Source organism: Pseudophryne corroboree, chromosome 4 (assembly GCF_028390025.1).
Source record: "Pseudophryne corroboree isolate aPseCor3 chromosome 4, aPseCor3.hap2, whole genome shotgun sequence".
NCBI lineage: Eukaryota > Metazoa > Chordata > Amphibia > Anura > Myobatrachidae > Pseudophryne > Pseudophryne corroboree.
In genome coordinates this window covers 276,805,924-276,826,488 of record NC_086447.1, presented here as the reverse complement: position 1 = coordinate 276,826,488, position 20,565 = coordinate 276,805,924, and the positions used below count along the sequence as shown (strand labels likewise).

The window sequence follows — 20,565 nt, the reverse complement described above, 5'->3', positions numbered from 1 at the left end:
TAACAGCATGATAATAGAGAAGCCTCTATAAAAGATGGCTCACTACAACAATAACCCGAATTTTTTGGTAACAATAACTATGTACCAGTATTGCAGACAATCCGCACTTGGGATGGGCGCCCAGCATCCACTACGGACTACGAGAAATAGAATTATCGGTAAGTAAATTCTTATTTTCTCTAACGTCCTAGTGGATGCTGGGAACTCCGTAAGGACCATGGGGATTATACCAAAGCTCCCAAACGGGCGGGAGAGTGCGGATGACTCTGCAGCACCGAATGAGAGAACTCCAGGTCCTCCTCAGCCAGGGTATCAAATTTGTAGAATTTTACAAACGTATTTGCTCCTGACCAAATAACTGCTCGGCAAAGTTGTAAAGCCGAGACCCCTCGGGCAGCCGCCCAAGATGAGCCCACCTTCCTTGTGGAGTGGGCATTTTAAGATTTTTGGCTGTGGCAGGCCTGCCACAGAATGTGCAAGCTGAATTGTACTACAAATCCAACGAGCAATCGTCTGCTTAGAAGCAGGAGCACCCAGTTTGTTGGGTGCATACAGGATAAACAGCGAGTCAGATTTTCTGACTCCAGCCGTCCTGGAAACATATATTTACAGGGCCCTGACCACGTCAAGCAACTTGGAATCCTCCAAGTCCTTAGTAGCCGCAGGTACCACAATAGGTTGCTTCATGTGAAATGCAGAAACCACCTTAGGTATAAATTGAGGACAAGTCCTCAATTCTGCCCTGTCAGAATGAAATATTAAATAAGGGCTTTTATATGATAAAGCCGCCAATTCTGACACACGCCTGGCTGAAGCCAGGGCTAACAGCATCGTCACCTTCCATGTGAGATATTTTAAGTCCACAGTGGTGAGTGGTTCAAACCAATGTGACTTTAGGAAATTCAACACAACATTGAGATCCCAAGGTGCCACTGGAGGCACAAAAGGAGGCTGTATATGCAGTACCCCTTTTACAAATGTCTGAACTTCAGGCACTGAAGCCAGTTCCTTTTGGAAGAAAATCGACAGGGCCGAAAATTGAACCTTAATGGACCCTAATTTTAGGCCCATAGACAGTCCTGTTTGCAGGAAATGGAGGAAACGACCCAGTTGAAATTCCTCTGTAGGGGCCTTCTTGGCCTCCCACCACGCAACATATTTTCGCCAAATGCGGTGATAATGTTTTGCGGTTACGTCCTTCCTGGCCTTGACCAGGGTAGGGATGACTTCATCTGGAATGCCTTTTTCCTTCAGGATCCGGCGTTCAACCACCAAGCCGTCAAACGCAGCCGCGGTAAGTCTTGGAACAAACAAGGCCCCTGCTGGAGCAGGTCCTTTCTTAGAGGTAGAGGCCACGGTTCGTCCGTGAGCATCTCTTGAAGTTCCGGATACCAAGTTCTTCTTGGCCAATCCGGAGCCACGAGTATCGTTCTTACTCCCCTTTGCCGTATAATTCTCAGTACTTTTGGTATGAGAGGCAGTGGAGGGAACACATACACTGACTGGAACACCCACGGTGTTACCAGAGCGTCCACAGCTATTGCCTGAGGGTCTCTTGACCTGGCGCAATACCTGTCCAGTTTTTTGTTGAGGCGGGACGCCATCATATCCACCTTTGGTTTTTTCCAACGGTTCACAATCATGTGGAAGACTTCTGGATGAAGTCCCCACTCTCCCGGGTGTAGATCGTGTCTGCTGAGGAAGTCTGCTTCCCAGTTGTCCACTCCCGGAATGAACACTGCTGACAGTGCTATCACATGATCTTCCGCCCAGCGAAGAATCCTTGCAGCTTCTGCCATTGCCCCCCTGCTTCCCGTGCCGCCCTGTCTGTTTACGTGGGCGACTGACGTGATGTTGTCCGATTGGATCAATACCGCCTGACCCTGAAGCAGGGGTTTCGCTTGACTTAGGGCATTGTAAATGGCCCTTAGTTCCAGAATGTTTATATGAAGAGATGTCTCCAGGCTTGACCATAAGCCCTGGAAATTCCTTCCCTGTGTGACTGCTCCCCAGCCTCGCAGGCTGGCATCCGTGGCCACCAGGACCCAGTCCTGAATGCCGAATCTGCGGCCCTCTAGAAGATGAGCACTCTGCAACCACCACAGGAGGGATACCCTTGTCCCCGGTGACAGGGTTATCCGCTGAAGCATCTGAAGATGCGACCCGGACCATTTGTCCAGTAGGTTCCACTGGAAAGTCTTGCGTGGAATCTGCCGAATGGGATTGCTTCGTAGGAAGCCACCATTTTTACCCAGAACCCTTGTGCATTGATGCACTGAGACTTGGTTCGGTTTTAGGAGGTTCCTGACTAGCTCGGATAACTCCCTGGCTTTCTCCTCCGGGAGAAACACCTTCTTTCTGGACTGTGTCCAGGATCATCCCTAGGAACAGAAGACAAGTCGTCGGAACCAGCTGCGATTTTGGAATATTGAGAATCCAATCGTGCTGCCGCAACACTACCTGAGATAGTGCTACACCGACTTCCAAGTGTTCCCTGGATCTTACCCTTATCAGGGAATCGTCCAAGTAAGGGATAACTAAAATTTCCTTCCTTCGAAGGGATATCATTTCGGCCATTACCTTGGTAAAGACCCGGGGTGCCGTGGACCATCCCTACGGCAGCGTCCGAACTGATAGTGACAGTTCTGTACCATAACCTGAAATACCCTTGGTGAGAAGGGTAAATTTTGACATGAAGGTAAGCATCCTTGATGTCCCGAGACATCATGTAGTCCCCTTCTTCCAGGTTTGCAATCACTGCTCTGAGTGACTCAATTTTGAATTTGAACCTCTGTATGCAAGTGTTCAAAGATTTTAGATTTTAAAATCGGTCTCACCGAGCCGTCTGGCTTCGGTACCACAATAGTGTGGAATAATACCCCGTTCCCTGTTGCAGGAGGGGTATCTTGATTATCACCTGCTGGGAATACAGCTTGTGAATGGTTTCCAAAACTGTCTCCCTGTCAGCGGGAGACGTCGGTAAAACAGACCTTTGGAAACGGCGAGGGGGATACGTCTCGAATTCCAATTTGTACCCCTGAAATATTACCTGAAGGATCCAGGGGTCTACTTGCGAGTGAGCCCACTGCGCACTGAAATTCATTGAGAACGGGACCCCACCGTGCCTGAACTTGTAAAGCCCTAGCGTCATACTGAGGGCTTGGCAGAGGCGGAAAAGAGTTTCTGTTCCTTGGAACTGGCTGATCTCTGCAGCCATTTTCCTCTCCCTCTGTCACAAGCAGAAAAGAGGAACCCTTTTGTCCGCTTGCCAACCAGGACTGCGCCTGATAATACGGCGTCTTATTTTGAGAGGCGACCTGGGGTACATCCCCTTTTTTGTTAAGGCAATACTTCCAAATGCCGTTTGGAATCCGCATCACCTGACCACTTTACTGGTATAATTGGACAACGCACTTATACTTGATGCCAGTCGGCAAATATTCCGCTGTGCATCATGCATATATAGAAATGCATCTTTTAATTGCTCTATAGGCAATAATATACTGTCCTTATCTAGGATATCAAATTTCCAGTCAGGGAATCCGACCACGCCAACCCAGCACTGCACATCCAGGCTGAGGCGATTGCTGGTCGCAGTATAACACCTGTATGTGTGTAAATACATTTTAGGATACCCTCCTGCTTTCTATCAGCAGGATCCCTAAGGGCGGCCATCTCCAGAGAGGGTAGAGCCCTTGTTCTTACAAGCGTGTGAGCGCCTTATCCCCCCTAGGGGGTGTTTCCCAACGCACCCTAACCTCTGGCGGGAAAAGGTATACTGCCAATAACTTTTTAGAAATTATCAATTGTTATCGGGGGGAAACCCACGCATCATCACACACCTCATTTTATTTCTCAGATTCAGGAAAACTACAGGAAGTTTTTCCTCACCAAACATAATACCCCTTTTTTTTTTGGTGGTATTTATATTATCAGAAGAGTGTAAACTTTTTCCATTGCCTCAATCATGCAATGTGTGGCCCTATTGGAAATCACGGTTGTCTCTTCACCGTCGACACAGGAGTCAGTATCCGTGTCGGCGTCTGTATCTGAGGTAACGGGCGCTTTAGAGCCCCTGTATGAGACGTCTGGACATGCACAAGCTGAGTAGCCGGCTGTCTCATGTCAACCACTGTCTTTTATACAAAGCTGACACTGTCACGCAATTTCAACAGTACATCCACTCAGGTGTCGACCCCCCAGGGGGTGACAACACTATTACAGACACTCTACTCCGTCTCCTCATCATTTTTCTCCTCATACATGTCGACACAAACGTACCGACACACAGCACACACACAGGGAATGCTCTGATAGAGGACAGGACCCCACTAGCCCTTTGGGGAGACAGAGGGAGAGTTTGCCAGCACACACCAGAGCGCTATATATATACAGGGATAACCTTATATAAGTGTTTTTCCCTTTATAGCTGCTGTATTGTTTATACTGCGCCTAATTTGTGCCCCCCTCTCTTTTTTAACCCCTTTCTGTAGTGTAGTGACTGCAGGGGAGAGCCAGGGAGCTTCCCTCCAACTGAGCTGTGAGGGAAAATGGCGCCAGTGTGCTGAGGAGATAGGCTCCGCCCCTTTCTCGGCGTCCTTATCATCCGTTTTCTTGTATGTTTTGGCAGGGGTTAAATGCATCCATATAGCCCAGGAGTTATATGTGATGCATTTATTTTAGCCATAAAAGGTTTTCTATCGATTTATTGCGTCTCAGGGCGCTGCCCCCCCAGCGCCCTGCACCCTCAGTGACCGGAGTGTGAAGTGTGCTGAGAGCAATGGCGCACAGCTGCGGTGCTGTGCGCCTACCTTTACCTGAAGACAGGAAAGTCTTCTGCCGCCGATTTTTCCGGACCTCTTCGCTCTTCTGGCTCTGTAAGGGGGCCGGCGGTGCGGCTCCGGTGACCCATCCAGGCTGAACCTGTGATCCTCCCTCTGGAGCTAATGTCCAGTAGCCTAAGAAGCCCAATCCACTCTGCACGCAGGTGAGTTCGCTTCTTCTCCCCTTAGTCCCTCGATGCAGTGAGCCTGTTGCCAGCAGGTCTCACTGAAAATAATAAACCTAAACTAAAACTTTCACAAAGAGCTCAGGAGAGCCCCTAGTGTGCACCCTTCTCGTCGGGCACAGAAAATCTAACTGAGGCTTGGAGGAGGGTCATAGGGGGAGGAGCCAGTGCACACCAGGTGATCCTAAAGCTTTCTTTAGATGTGCCCTGTCTCCTGCGGAGCCGCTATTCCCCATGGTACTTACGGAGTTCCCAGCATCCACTAGGACGTTAGAGAAAATAATAATAATAATAATAAATGTTATCAGGGGGAAGACATAGGGGGAAATTGCTCCACTTTATCTCTCTCCAATATTTGATAAATCTCCCGCATAGTGAGTACTTTATAGAAAGATACAGTGCATGTAATTTGGTAGTGTGACTAAGTAAGTTTTGTGACACAATGGATGGGGCTACCTGTAGACAGATGACTCATTGGGGAGAATTCAAATGTTTGAAGTCAGTTGGGTGTCTGTTTTTTCCTGTCTATTTTCCTGTCTACTGACTTTTCACATTATTGAATACCCCCCCCCCCCCCCCATTAAGTCTTTTCTCCCAACCCCACCTTCAGAATACGAGTAGGTGGTATATATACTCTATCAGAGTGTGAATAAAAAATACACACAGATAGGGATTAAGAGGTTTTATTTACTAAGCCTTGGAGAGAGATAAAGTAGACGGAGATAAAGTGCCAGCCAATCAGCTCCTAACTGCCAAGTCACAGGCTGTCTTTGAAAAATGACAGATAGGAGCTGACTGGCTGCTACTTTATCTCCAATGAGTTTATCTCCATCCAAGACTTAGTAAATAGACTCCTACATCTGAAAATATATCTTTAGTCATGGGAGCCTGTACATTTTACCAGTTGTCTGGGTGAGGGTGCTGGGGTGGCATATCTAAAGAAATGTTAATCTTTTTGGTGAAATGGTTCTTTATAAGAGAGAAAGATTTAAGGGAGATCAAAGCAACTACAAGATCAGTGAAGGCTACTGTTCTCCTGAAGCTCCCAAGATGCTTAGCCAACAGCTACTGGAGTGCCAGAAATAGTTTTCCTTATGATTATATTCAATAGGATCCTTGCCAAAGAAAAAGACAAAAAAATAGCTTGCACAAAATAAGAAAATTAGTTTCTAATGAGTGCTGGACTAATATCACCAAGTCTCCATGACCTCAATGATGATAACAACTCACTATGGTAAAGGAATAATGCTCCCTGGCAACGGAAGGAACAAAAACGGAGTGGTTGGGCTGAGCGAGAAAATCCCCTTTCACGGCTGACAGTGTCTATGTATATGTGTGGACACAGCTGGTATGTGTGGGTCAGCAGCACTTTGTGTATGAGAACACTGTTGGTAGTTGGGACACTTGTGGAATGTGTACATCACTAATGTCATAATGGATATGTGTATTTAGGAACAATGATATTTAGCATAAATACACTGAACAGTTTTTACCACCAAGTTCTCAGATTTGTAACCTGAACATTTCACTCTATAAAACTGCTGCTTTCCATTGTAACTTCTCACATTTTGTCCAAGCATTCTGCACTTCCATGTAAAGTCGGCTTTTTCATTTTATGGGGGGGGTTTATTTTTATTCTTTTTTATTAAATTAACTTTCAAAAAGAAAATCCAATTGATGCACCAAGGAGTGGTTATGCCACAGCCGACAGCCACGTTATATAAATTTTAATTTAGACAGTTTTTCTTTATATGCAAATTAAACTGAATGAAATACACAGAATAGATGTACCAAATAATAATAGCACACTATCAAATAGAAAACATATGAAGCAAACTAGACTTGAGCTGCTGATAGCTCCTTGGCCATCAGTTCCACATTTTCATTTCCAAGCAAGTGGCAAGGATAACACTGATTAGGGTTACACAGTTTAGTTCTTATGTAGAAAATGTTAAAAAAAATAAGCAATAAGTAACCTGAAAGTAACATAAATATATGTTAGACATGTTTAAAATGCAAACTTCTACAGCCAGAGTTTTTTTTTTTTTAAAGAGAACTTGTATAAATATTTTAAAGATTACTGTAAGTGTCCATGTAAAATCACAGGAAAAGTTATTTAAAATAATGATGTAGCAGAAATGAATATAACATTATTATAATTACTGATAATAATAATAACAACAACCACCTTACAATCTATAAAATTGTCCAGGCAACCATAATCACAGTACCAATTTACCTAATAATGTACATTTAAGCAATTTAGGAACACATTAAAATAACCGTTTCCTAAACATTAGTTGTCACATTGGTCACCAATGCGTTACAACAGAAATACCACAGCATAATCTGTAACTGAATACTAGCAGAAACTATAACTGTCCACTATAGAATACTCTCAGCGATTGCTCATCCTGTGGTATTTGACATTTTCTAGATCATTGAGCAAAAAAAAAAAAAAAAAAAGACAGACTAGGGTCTGCTGAGCAGATAAAGCAGAGCTGATAGAATACAAGAATCCATGTTATGTCAGGGGGAACATTACAGCACACACAGCCGTATCCCTGTACAGGCCTTGCCTTTCTATGGAGAACAGCAGCCGATGCACGCTGCAATCTTACCTGGTATGCACAATTTTCCTGGTGTACCATCTCAGAGCATCATACAGCAAGAAGGAGCATAAACCGGATCACAGATGATGCAAAAGGGAAAACCAAAAAGGATTACAGCATCTACTGAGAGAGGGTGGGGGGCTGAAAAAACGCCCAACAGGGCGAGAGGCTTTCTGCAGATTAAAATGGATGCTGCTTGTGCTGTTCCAACCTGCGCAATAGCACAGCTCTCTCCACAGAAAGCAGGCAGAGCTGGTCTCCTCAGGGAGCGGGCGATGAGGCTTAATAATAACGTGTAGTTGGGACAGGCATGGGGGAGGGAGGGCTAGCTCATCGCTAACACAATTGGCCAATTATACAATAAATACAAAGAAAGGCTGAGGCTGGTGTGACCTTCTGGGGCTTATGAAGGCAGTTAACTGGTGTGGAAAATTTCTGCTCATTAAAATAGATACAGAAAATAAAATACCAGGAATATTAAACAAACAAATCAACCAATGTAATCTGACATGAGAAATAGCTAGCTTTAGCCAATTATTCATGTAAGGTGTCCTGGCAAATGATGGCTTTTACGGTGAAACAACTTCTCTGTGTCATTTTATATGCAAACACTAATAATATTGCTAATTATATATATATATATATATATATATATATATAGAAATTGGCAGGACAAGAGTTAAACACACAAAGCAGCATAGTATTACAGAAAGCAATATTGATTATTAGAAGCAAAGACATTTCTCTTTGTGTTTTACTTTATAGATAAATGCATAAAAAATGCAAAATCTAAACGAAGACTTTTTTACATTTTCCCTAAGCTACTGTAGATCAGTAATTATTATTTGATGGAAGCCTTTTATTTGCATTATTTGCGTATCCACTGATATTGTTATTGCTATTTTTTTTAATAGAAAATCTCGTGGTCCAACAAGGATGATGCTTGCCTAGCACATTAGAAATAATATATAAAATGGATGGTAAGCTCTAAAGCACAGAGGTTTCTGCATTCCACTACTGCTGTCACTAGCAATAGCCTAGCAATACCATAAATGGTATAGGCTACATGAGATGAGGATGGACCACGCCTGTAATCTAAGGGCTTTACCGACAGAAGCATTAGCTGCACATGCATTATTTAGTCTGATGGTAAGATGTCTGTCTGCTTACACTGCACAGATCAGTTACGATTGGTTGGGGAAAAAGAAATACTGAAGCAAAAATTGTTTGAGCATGTTAAAAAATTTGTATGTGAACATTCAGATTAGATGGGAGCCACTAGCTATGTTATGTAACCAGGCTGGCATCCTCTGTCTATTCCACTCCACTGTGCCAGAGTCAGCATCTTCCTGTTCTAATCATTTCTGAAAGTTGCAGCTCCACTCGCCTTTGGCAAAAACAGTGTCAAATCTCCTTTTATGACCCCAAAAGTGTAAAGAAATATTTTATTTTCAAAAATAACAAATATATTGTGTATTCTTAATGGTGTGTGTGAGATTATATATATATATATATATATATATATATATATATATAGATATATATATATATAGATATAGATATATATACATATAGATATAGATATATATACATATAGATATATATATATATATATATATATATATATACACACACACACACACACACACACGTACATATATACATTCACTGCTCAAAAAAATAAAGGGAACACTTAAACAACACAATGTAACTCCAAGTCAATCATACTTCTGTGAAATCAAACTGTCCACTTAGGAAGCAACACTGATTGACAATCAATATCACATGCTGTTGTGCAAATGGAATAGACAACAGGTGGAAATTATAGGCAATTAGCAAGACACCCCCAATAAAGGAGTTGTTCTGCAGGTAGTGACCACAGACCACTTCTCAGCTCCTATGCTTTCTGGCTGATGTTTTGGTCACTTTTGAAAGCTGGCGGTGCTTTCACTCTAGTGGTAGCATGAGACGGAGTCTACAACCCACACAAGTGGCTCAGGTAGTGCAGCTCATCCAGGATGGCACATCAATGCGAGCTGTGGCAAGAAGGTTTGCTGTGTCTGTCAGCATAGTGTCCAGAGCATGGAGGCGCTACCAGGAGACAGGTCAGTACATCAGGAGACGTGGAGGAGGCCGTAGGAGGGCAACAACCCAGCAGCAGGACCGCTACCTTCGCCTTTGTGCAAAGAGCAACAGGAGGAGCACTGCCAGAGCCCTGCAAAATGACCTACAGCAAGCCACAAATGTGCATGTGTCTACTCAAACGATCAGAAACAGACTCCATGAGGGTGGTATGAGGGCCCGACGTCCACAGGTGGGGGTTGTGCTTACAGCCCAACACCGTGCAGGATGTTTGGCATTTGCCAGAGAACACCAAGATTGGCAAATTCGCCACTGGCGCCCTGTGCTCTTCACAGATGAAAGCAGGTTCTCACTGAGCACATGTGACAGACGTGACAGAGTCTGGAGACGCAAAGGAGAACGTTCTGCTGCCTGCACCATCCTCCAGCATGACCGGTTTGGCAGTGGGTCAGTAATGGTGCGGGGTGACATTTCTTTGGGGGGCCGCACAGCCCTCCATGTGCTCGCCAGAGGTAGCCTGGCTGCCATTAGGTACCGAGATGAGATCCTTAGACCCCTTGTGAGACCATATGCTGGTGCGGTTGGCCCTGGGTTCCTCCTAATGCAAGACAATGCTAGACCTCATGTGGCTAAAGTGTGTCAGCAGTTCCTGCAAGACGAAGGCATTGATGCTATGGACTGGCCCGCCCGTTCCCCAGACCTAAATCCAATTGAGCACATCTGGGACATCTTGTCTCGCTCCATCCACCAACGCCACGTTGCACCACAGACTGTCCAGGAGTTGGCGGATGCTTTAGTCCAGGTCTGGGAGGAGATCCCTCAGGAGACCATCCGCCACCTCATCCGGAGCATGCCCAGGCATTGTAGGGAGGTCATACAGGCACGTGGAGGCCACACACACTACTGAGCCTCATTTTGACTTGTTTTAAGGACATTACATCAAAGTTGGATCAGCCTGTAGTGTGTTTTTCCACTTTAATTTTGAGTGTGACTCCAAATCCAGACCTCCATGTGTTAATAAGTTTGATTTCCATTGATAATTTTTGTGTGATTTTGTTGTCAGCACATTCAACTATGTAAAGAACAAAGTATTTAATAAGAATATTTCATTAATTCAGATCTAGGATGTGCTGTTTAAGTGTTCCCTTTATTTTTTTGAGCAGTGTGTGTGTGTATATATATATATATATATATATATATATATATATATATATATATATATATATATATATATATATATATATTTTACACACACACACACAAGCATGCTTTCCAAAATAGTGATCATACAATGCCATCAGGAAGGCATCTAAATGGCTCCAAATTTATTTTGCAGCAGGACATCGACCCCGAACAAACAGCCAAAGTCATTAAAAACTATCTTCAGCATAAAGAAGAACAAGGATTCCTGGAAGTGGTGATATGGCACCCACAGAGCCCTGATCTCAACATTATACGAGTCTGTTGGATTACATGAAGAGACAGAAGGATTTAAGCAAGCTTACATCCACAAAAGATGTTTAGAACAACCTTCCTGTCAAGTTCCTTTAAAAGGTATTGGTATGGGATGCCCAATGTCAGTATGCCGACAGGGGTGTGAGGACAACGAAGCCCCTTGCTGGATCACTGCGCAAGCCACGCTGTTGACTAGAGGTTCTATTCTCCCTATATGGGTGTCGTGGACACCCACAGAGGGGGAATCACCTACTTCGCCGGCGGTATAGTATTGTCAGTATTGAGACAGGCGGGATCCAGACGGGGCGATATTTTAACCGCATACCCCTTTAAAAACTAAAAGAATTGATGATATGAAGGCAAAGGGAGGTCACACCAAATATTGATTTGATTTAGATCTCTCTTCTGTTCATTCACTTTGCATTTTGTTAATTGATAACAAATAAACTACTAACACTTCTATTTTTGATAGCATTCTTACTTTGCAGCATTTTTTCCACACCTGCCTTTTGCACAGTACTGTAGAATATATATATATATATATATATATATATATATATACACACACACACATATACATATACAACACAAATATCTTTATCTTGCGCTCAAAAGAAAAGCAGCACTACAGGTGAGATCACCGTTGCCAAATCTCAGATTAACATAGACCAGAAAACACAATTCCTGAGTGCGCTGTATTGAGTGTATAGATTTGACGGAAGTCCTTCCCAATGGGTATATCTTATACTGTGCAGGATTTTCTGGGTTCCTAAAATGGATAACCCCTCACCAGAATGTCACCCAAACAAATGGCCCAAGGCCAATTAGAATAAAATATTTAATAACAAAATATTCACAAAAAATCATTTACATAAGATCTTTCAAAAATGTTATACATAGACAATTTCTTAATAATTCCATCAGTGAAAAGAGTGTCCGGTAAGTGATGTAGATATGTATACTCCCTCACCTTCAAAAAGGTGCGAGTTCAACAAAGGGAGTGTTTCCACAGACCATTGGTCAGGAATTCTTAGCAAACAAACACAAATTAACCCTGTATAACAATAGCTCTTTAATGGCTTTTAAACAGATGTTCATCTTCTTTATTTATTTTAAGATTATCCTACTTTTCCCAACTGGCAGCACAGAAAGCCTGGTTACCCAATAGACTGGAGGACTCTTGCTCTGCCAACTACTAATTTAGTCTGAAAGTAGAATGATGCATTGTCAATGCATCACAGTATGAAGGCACAGCAACATCTCAGTAGCTGAGGTGACAATCTTTCACTATGCAGCGGTTATAAGCAGACTTCTGTAGCCATGTTAGTTCTCACTGATTAATTCAGATTTGCGAATTTGCTTAGTTTCAAATAATTTTTTACAGGACAACAGTGTTAAACATGTATCAATGCCAGCTGTTTCTAGCAGGTATCTCCTGATAATATGGTTCTTACAGGCTTTGATACTGTGCCATTGCCTTAAAGACTAAACGGCACAAAAGCATGACTTGTTTTGCAGAGCTCTGGAGCATATAGAGGGCTCTAAGGGCATAATTCATCTTCAGTAGCAGTTTTGCTACAAAAAGCAAAACTGCTACTGCTTACAATCGCCCAGCACAGGGCAAGGTCACCCAGCATGTTAATCGCTGCCCATCGATGCAATCACAATTCAATTGTGATCGCATCGCCAAATTCATCAATTAGTGGTAGCCCAGCTGCGGATGCAGGCGCACCGCCACCATGTTTCCTGTCGCAGGAAATGCAGGAGACATCACCAGGCCACCCTGAAAACGGCCATGACACCCCTGTGTTTCCTGGACCACTCCTCCCCAATGCTGCGTCGCCGACCCTGAACGCCCACTGCCTGTCACTCACTTTGTGATCGCATCCTTCCGGGATGCAATGACATTGTGAATGTCCGTGCATGCATGAAAAGCGGCCCTTTTCCAATTTTATCAGATTAACAACGGATACTGAATGAGGGCCCTAGTACCATGTTTATAAATAAAATTCCCTTGTGTCAGATTATTTATTTACTTAGTAGTTATTTGTATAGTGTACACATATTCTGCAGTGCTTTTATTCGACAGTATTTGGACATTTACATCAGTCCCTGCCTTAAGGTGCTCACACACAAGGATGATATCGTGCCTTTTGACAAGATATCGACACATCAGGCTGGCGCATCGCGAGTAAGTGGACCACATTGTGTGTGGTCCACTTACGATTGAGATCTGAGGTGCACTCCCGGGGGTCGTAGGCAGGGTTTTCAGATCTTACCTGCAGCAGGTAAGATCTGGCCCTGTCGCTTGCGATGATGTGCTTTAACGTTAGATCGCATGTGATCGAACGTTAGCACTCGTGAGTGAGGTGACCTGGACTCACGATATCGGGAGTCCAGGAGATGCCGGCGCTGGCAGGGAGTTGAAGGGGTATCGCATGTGCTCCTCTTCCTAGTGTATGGGCACCTTTAGTGGAGCTTACTGTCTCTATTCATTATCAAATCTATGCACATACACACTATGGTAATTAACTAAACATTATGTGTTTGGATGATTAGGAAGTGCAAGATGGCCAAGGTGCAAGGAAAAACCTACAATCAACATTGCTCTGCAGAGCAGAATTGCAGCATTTCCTGGGAGGTCTAAGTGGCTGATGGGAGGAGAGGGGAGGAGTTGGATGAAATAGAGACCAAAAACAAGATTTCAAAATGTGGACCAAGATCACTTAAAAGAGATAAAGGGGGGAGAAATTCTAATTTCAAATTACATTGTAACAGTTAAACAGCTATTTTTTTTACGGACTCTCAGAATGGTTTAATACAGGGTCAAGTCCAGTATCGGCTGCAGCTCACACCACATCGTGCAGGGGGAGTGGGATAGCACATATGAACATACATGCAGGGATGTATGATGTATGTAACATATGTACAGGCTGCAGGTGTCTGGGGATCGGCAGCGCTGCGTGTCTTCCAGCCGTCGCTGAACCCGGGATGCTGCTTTCGGCTCCACTTTCCTTCAAAGCCCGTCCCCAGACTCTTGTGAAATCTAGCCAATGGGAGCCTGGGGGCAGGCTTAGCAGGAGGTGTTATGCTGAGTTCCGTGTTAAGCGGCGACTGGAAGACACGCAGCATGGACAATTCCCGGACCCCTGCAACCAGCACATACGTTACATACATCCCTACATGTATGTTCATATGTGCTATCCCGCTCCCCCCTGCACGATGTGGATGTGGTGTGAGCGCCGCCACAGGTTGAGTCGCATTATTATGACCTCCAGCTAATAGCCAGAGTAATCGCCATTTGCAGCAGGGACAGCAGCTAGATGGGCTGAACTGTTGTTTTAGACACGTCTGATACCCCCACGTTCTTTCTGGCGATGAGCTGCTCCACTGTAGCGTGTCGATCGGCCCTCATGCACCTTCGTAGCCAACGTTCACTTCTCACAACAATGGCACGTGGTGCTCCGCAATTTCCACGTTGGTTATATTATACACAATGGTGCCATTTGTCCAGTCACGATACAACTTCACCACAGCAGCACACAAAGCTGTTTCAGAAATACTGCCACCCTTGGCCCGAAAGCCGATAATCATCACTTTTTGCAACTCTGAAAAATCGGCCCTTTTACCTATGACACCAATGAGTGATATGTGTGCGGACGGCCTATCGCACACCTTATATACCCACCAAGCCAGCGCATGACACACTTCATGTGCTACACGGTGCCGACGTTAAATGTAGGAGGTGGTCATAATAATGTGACTTGACCGTGTAATATTTTAATTCTATTTTTCTATAAATAATTTGGAAAACAGACATTACAGATTATGTATTTGTAGATTTTAATTTACTTAGACAAGTCAGTAATTGACATTACAAGTCATGAAGGCTTGCATAAAGGCCTGCATCTTGTGTAATAGAAAGAGAGCTACTAGATATATTTGCAAAGAAAAATCTGAAATAGAGACGACTAGTTCCTATTGTATTCATTCCGCTCCCCCAAAAAAGTTATCATTCAGTGGAAGAGTCCAATCTCTCCAGCTACAGAATCTCCTGTTTGGATACTAGTATGCCAAGTAATTTCAGCACCACAAGTAAAAATTTACTTATTAACTACTGATCTGTGCCAAGGATGGAAAGATACAGCCTTCCTAAAATGAGTGATCATTTTGAAAGGCAACATTTTAGACGTGATATATCGCTACCACTACAGTAGGGGCAGCGACACATCACGCCTAAAAATTTTGTCCTCCAACATTTAAATATCCCCATCCCCTCACTGCTCAGGACCCTGCACCTAATGTGAACACTAAGTCCATCACACAGAAACAGTTTCTTCCAAAAGCTAAGCAAGTCCATATTAAATGTGCACATCAAAACGTGGAGAACAGAAAATAAGATTTTACTCACCGGTAAATCTATTTCTCGTAGTCCGTAGTGGATGCTGGGGACTCCGTAAGGACCATGGGGAATAGACGGGCTCCGCAGGAGACTGGGCACTCTAAGAAAGATTTAGTACTACTGGTGTGCACTGGCTCCTCCCTCTATGCCCCTCCTCCAGACCTCAGTTAAGGAAACTGTGCCCGGAAGAGCTGACATTACAAGGAAAGGATTTTGGAATCCAGGGTAAGACTCATACCAGCCACACCAATCACACCGTACAACTTGTGAAAACATACCCAGTTAACAGTATGAACAACAATCGAGCATCACTCAACGGATGCCACATAACATAACCCTTTATTAAGCAATAACTATACACACGTATTGCAGAAAATCCGCACTTGGGACGGGCGCCCAGCATCCACTACGGCTATGAGAAATAGATTTACCGGTGAGTAAAATCTTATTTTCTCTAACGTCCTAGTAGATGCTGGGGACTCCGTAAGGACCATGGGGATTATACCAAAGCTCCCAAACGGGCGGGAGAGTGCGGATGACTCTGCAGCACCGAATGGGCAAACATCAGGTCCTCTTCAGCCAGGGTATCAAACTTGTAGAATTTTGCAAAGGTGTTTGAACCTGACCAAGTAGCTGCTCGACAAAGCTGTAATGCCGAGACCCCTCGGGCAGCCGCCCAAGAAGAGCCCACTTTCCTTGTGGAATGGGCTTTTACTGATTTTGGATGCGGCAATCCCGCCGCAGAATGAGCCTGCTGAATCGTGTTACAGATCCAGCGAGCAATAGTTTGCTTTGAAGCAGGAGCACCCAGCTTGTTGGATGCATACAGGATAAACAGCGAGTCAGTTTTCCTGACTCCAGCCGTTCTGGCTACATAAACCTTCAAAGCCCTGACCACATCCAGCAACTAGGAATCCTCCAAGTCACGAGTAGCCGCAGGCACCACAATAGGTTGGTTCAAATGAAAAGATGACACCACCTTCGGCAGAAATTGTGGAGGAGTCTGTAATTCTGCCCTGTCCATATGAAAAACCAGATAGGGGCTTTTACATGACAAAGCCGCCAATTCTGACACACGCCTAGCCGAAGCTAAGGCCAATAGCATTACCACTTTCCACGTGAGATACTTTAGCTCCACGGTTTTAAGTGGCTCAAACCAGTGGGATTTCAGGAAACCCAACACCACGTTGAGATCCCAAGGTGCCACTGGTGGCACAAAAGGGGGCTGAATATGCAGCACTCCCTTAACAAATGTCTGAACCTCAGGAAGAGAAGCCAGTTCTTTCTGAAAGAAAATGGATAGGGCTGAAATCTGGACCTTTATGGACCCCAATTTCAAGCCCATAGTCACTCCTGACTGTAGGAAGTGCAGGAACCGGCCCAGCTGGAATTTCTCTGTTGGGGCCTTCCTGGCCTCACACCAAGCAACATATTTTCGCCATATAAGGTGATAATGTTTAGCGGTCACGTCCTTCCTAGCCTTTATCAGCGTAGGAATAACTTAATCCGGAATGCCTTTTTCCGCTAGGATCCGGCGTTCAACCGCCATGCCGTCAAACGCAGCCGCGGTAAGTCTTGGAACAGACAGGGCCCCTGTTGTAACAGGTCCTGTCTGAGAGGCAGAGGCCATGGGTCCTCTGTGAGCATTTCTTGCAGTTCCGGGTACCAAGTCCTTCTTGGCCAATCCGGAACAATGAGTATTGTTCTCACTCCTCTTCTTGGGTATGAGAGGAAGAGGAGGAAATACATAGACCGACTGGAACACCCACGGTGTCACTAGTGCGTCCACAGCTATCGCCTGAGGGTCCCTTGACCTGGCGCAATACCTTTTTAGCTTTTTGTTGAGGCGGGATGCCATCATGTCCACCTGTGGCAGTTCCCATCGATCTGTAATTTGCGTGAAGACTTCTTGATGAAGTCCCCACTCTCCCGGGTGGAGGTCGTGTCTGCTGAGGAAGTCTGCTTCCCAGTTGTCCACTCCCGGAATGAACACTGCTGACAGTGCTTGCACGTGATTCTGCGCCCAACGAAGAATCCTGGTGGCTTCCGCCATCGTCACCCTGCTTCTTGTGCCGCCCTGGCGGTTTACATGAGCCACTGCGGTGATGTTGTCTGACTGAATCAGCACCGGTTGGTTGCGAAGCAGAGGCTCCGCTTGACTCAGGGCGTTGTATATGGCCCTTAGTTCCAGGATATTGATGTGCAGACAAGCCTCCTGACTTGACCACAACCCTTGGAAGTTTCTTCCCTGAGTGACTGCCCCCCATCCTCTGAGGCTTCCATCCTTGGTCAGCAGGACCCAGTACTGTATGCCGAACCTGCAGCCCTCGAGAAGGTGAACACTCTGCAGCCACCACAGAAGAGACACCCTGGTCCTGGGGGATAGGGTGATCAGCCGATGCACCTGAAGATGCGATCCGGACCACTTGTCCAATAGATCCCACTGAAAGATCCTCGCATGGAACCTGCCGAAGGGAATGGCCTCGTATGACGCCATCATCTTTCCCAGGATTCGCGTGCAGTGATGCACCGACACCTGTTTTGGTTTTAAGAGGTTTCTGACGAGAGTCATGAGCTCCTGAGCCTTCTCCGCCGGGAGAAACACCCTTTTCTGATCTGTGTCCAGAATCATGCCCAGAAAGGGCAGACGCGTCGTAGGAATCAGCTGCGACTTTGGGATATTCAGAATCCAGCTGTGCTGTTGCAACACTACCTGAGAGTGTGCTACGCTGATCAGCAACTGCTCTCTGGACCTCGCCTTTATGAGGAGATCGTCCAAGTATGGGATAATTGTGACTCCTTGCTTTCGAAGGAGCACCATCATTTCCGCCATTACCTTGGTAAATATTCTCGGTGCCGTGGACAGGCCAAACGGCAACGTCTGGAATTGGTAATGACAGTCCTGTACCACAAACCTGAGGTACTCCTGATGAGGTGGATAAATGGGGACATGCAAGTAAGCGTCCTCGATGTCCAGAGACACCATAAAATCCCCCTCTTCCAGGCTTGCAATGACCGCTCTGAGCGATTCCATTTTGAACTTGAATTTCTTCAGATAAATGTTCAGGGATTTTAAATTCAAAATGGGTCTAACAGAACCGTCCGGTTTCGGTACCACAAACATTGTGGAATAGTAACCCCTTCACTGTTGAAGGAGGGGAATCTTTACCACCACCTGCTGGAGATATAACTTGTGAATTGCCGCTAACACTACCTCCCTTTCCATGGGGGAAGCTGGCAGGGCCAATTTTAGGTAACGGTGAGGGGGCATCACTTCGAATTCCAGCTTGTATCCCTGAGACACAATCTGTAAGGCCCAGGGTTCCACCTGTGAGCGAACCCACTGGTGGCTGAAATTTCGGAGACGCGCCGCCACCGCTCCCGGCTCCACCTGTGGAGCCCCAGCGTCATGTGGTGGATTTAGTGGAAGCCGGGGAGGACTTCTGTTCCTGGGAACTAGCTGTATGGTGCAGCTTCTTTCCTCTACCCCTGCCTCTGGCAAGAAAGGATGCACCTCTGACTTTCTTGCTTTTTTGTGATCGAAAGGACTGCATTTGGTAATACGGTGCTTTCTTAGGTTGTGAGGAAATATATGGCAAAAAATTTGATTTCCCAGCCGTAGCTGTGGAAACTAGGTCCGAGAGACCGTCCCCAAACAATTCCTCACCCTTATAAGGTAAAACCTCCATGTGCTTTTTTGAATCGGCATCACCTGTCCACTGCCGAGTCCACAGGACCCTTCTGGCAGAAATCGACATTGCATTAATTCTTGAGCCCAGTAGGCAAATGTCCCTCTGGGCATCCCTCATATATAGGACAGCGTCTTTTATATGCCCCAGGGTCAGTAAAATAGTATCCTTGTCCAGGGTATCCAGTTCCTCAGACAGAGTATCTGTCCATGCTGCTACAGCACTACACATCCAGGCCGACGCAATTGCCGGCCTCAGTATGGTACCGGAATGTGTATAAACAGACTTCAGAATACCTTCCTGCTTCCTATCCGCAGGATCCTTTAGGGAGGCCGTATCCTGTGATGGTAGGGCCACCTTCTTAGATAAGCGCGTCAGAGCCTTGTCTACCCTAGGGGATGATTCCCAGCGCAACCTGTCCGTTGGCGGGAAAGGGTACGCCATAAGTAACCTTTTGGAAATCAGCACTTTCTTACCAGGAGAATCCCACGCTTTTTCACATAACTCATTTAACTCATGTGAAGGGGGAAAAGTCACCTCTTGCTTTTTCTCCCCAAACATATAAACCCTCTTGTCAGGGACAGGGTTTACCTCTGATATGTGCAATACATCCTTCATTGCTATAATCATGTAGCGGATGGCTTTAGCCATTTTAGGCTGCAATTTTGCATCATCACCATCGACACTGGAGTCAGAATCCGTGTCGATATCTGTGTCAACAATTTGGGATAGTGGGCGCTTCTGAGACCCTGACGGCCTCTGCGCTGTAGGATCAGGCATGGGCTGAGACCCCAACTGTCTCAAGGCTTCAGCTTTATCCAACCTTTTATGCAAGGAGTTTACATTATCATTTAACACCTTCCACATATCCATCCAATCAGGTGTCGGCGCCGTCGGCGGAGACACTTCATCCATCTGCACCTGCTCTGCCTCCACATAGCCCTCCTCGTCAAACATGTCGACACACGCGTACCGACACACCACACACACAGGGGATGCTCTATATGAGGACAGGACCCCCACCAGGCCTTTTGGAGAGACAGAGAGAGAGAGTATGCCAGCACACACCCCAGCGCTATATAACCTAGGAATTACACAGTAACTTAGTGTTTACCCAGTAGCTGCTGTATATATGATAAATGCGCCTAAATTTATGTGCCCCCCCTCTCTTTTTACCCTCTTTCTACCTTGAGACTGCAGGGGAGAGCCTAGGGAGCTTCCTCTCAGCGGAGCTGTGGAGAGAAAATGGCGCTGGTGAGTGCTGAGGAAGAAGCCCCGCCCCCTCAGCGGCGGGCTTCTGTCCCGCTTTCTGTGTAA

The 20,565-nt window shown here is 45.4% G+C and overlaps 1 protein-coding gene across 7 annotated transcripts in view; it reads right to left on the bottom strand.

Moving 5' to 3' along the window:
- Nucleotides 1–20,565, bottom strand: part of SCHIP1 (schwannomin interacting protein 1) — an 821,995-nt gene that overhangs the window by 60,535 nt on the left and 740,895 nt on the right. Inside the window, exon 1 of one of the 7 annotated variants that reach the window (XM_063916153.1) lies at nucleotides 7,630–7,911. The exons of the other annotated variants lie outside the window; for them this stretch is intronic. Within the exon in view, the coding sequence (XP_063772223.1) occupies nucleotides 7,630–7,659 (30 nt within the window). The 5' untranslated portion in view covers nucleotides 7,660–7,911. Of the gene's footprint in view, nucleotides 1–7,629; nucleotides 7,912–20,565 lie in introns of those variants that run through there. 7 annotated transcript variants of the gene reach the window in all.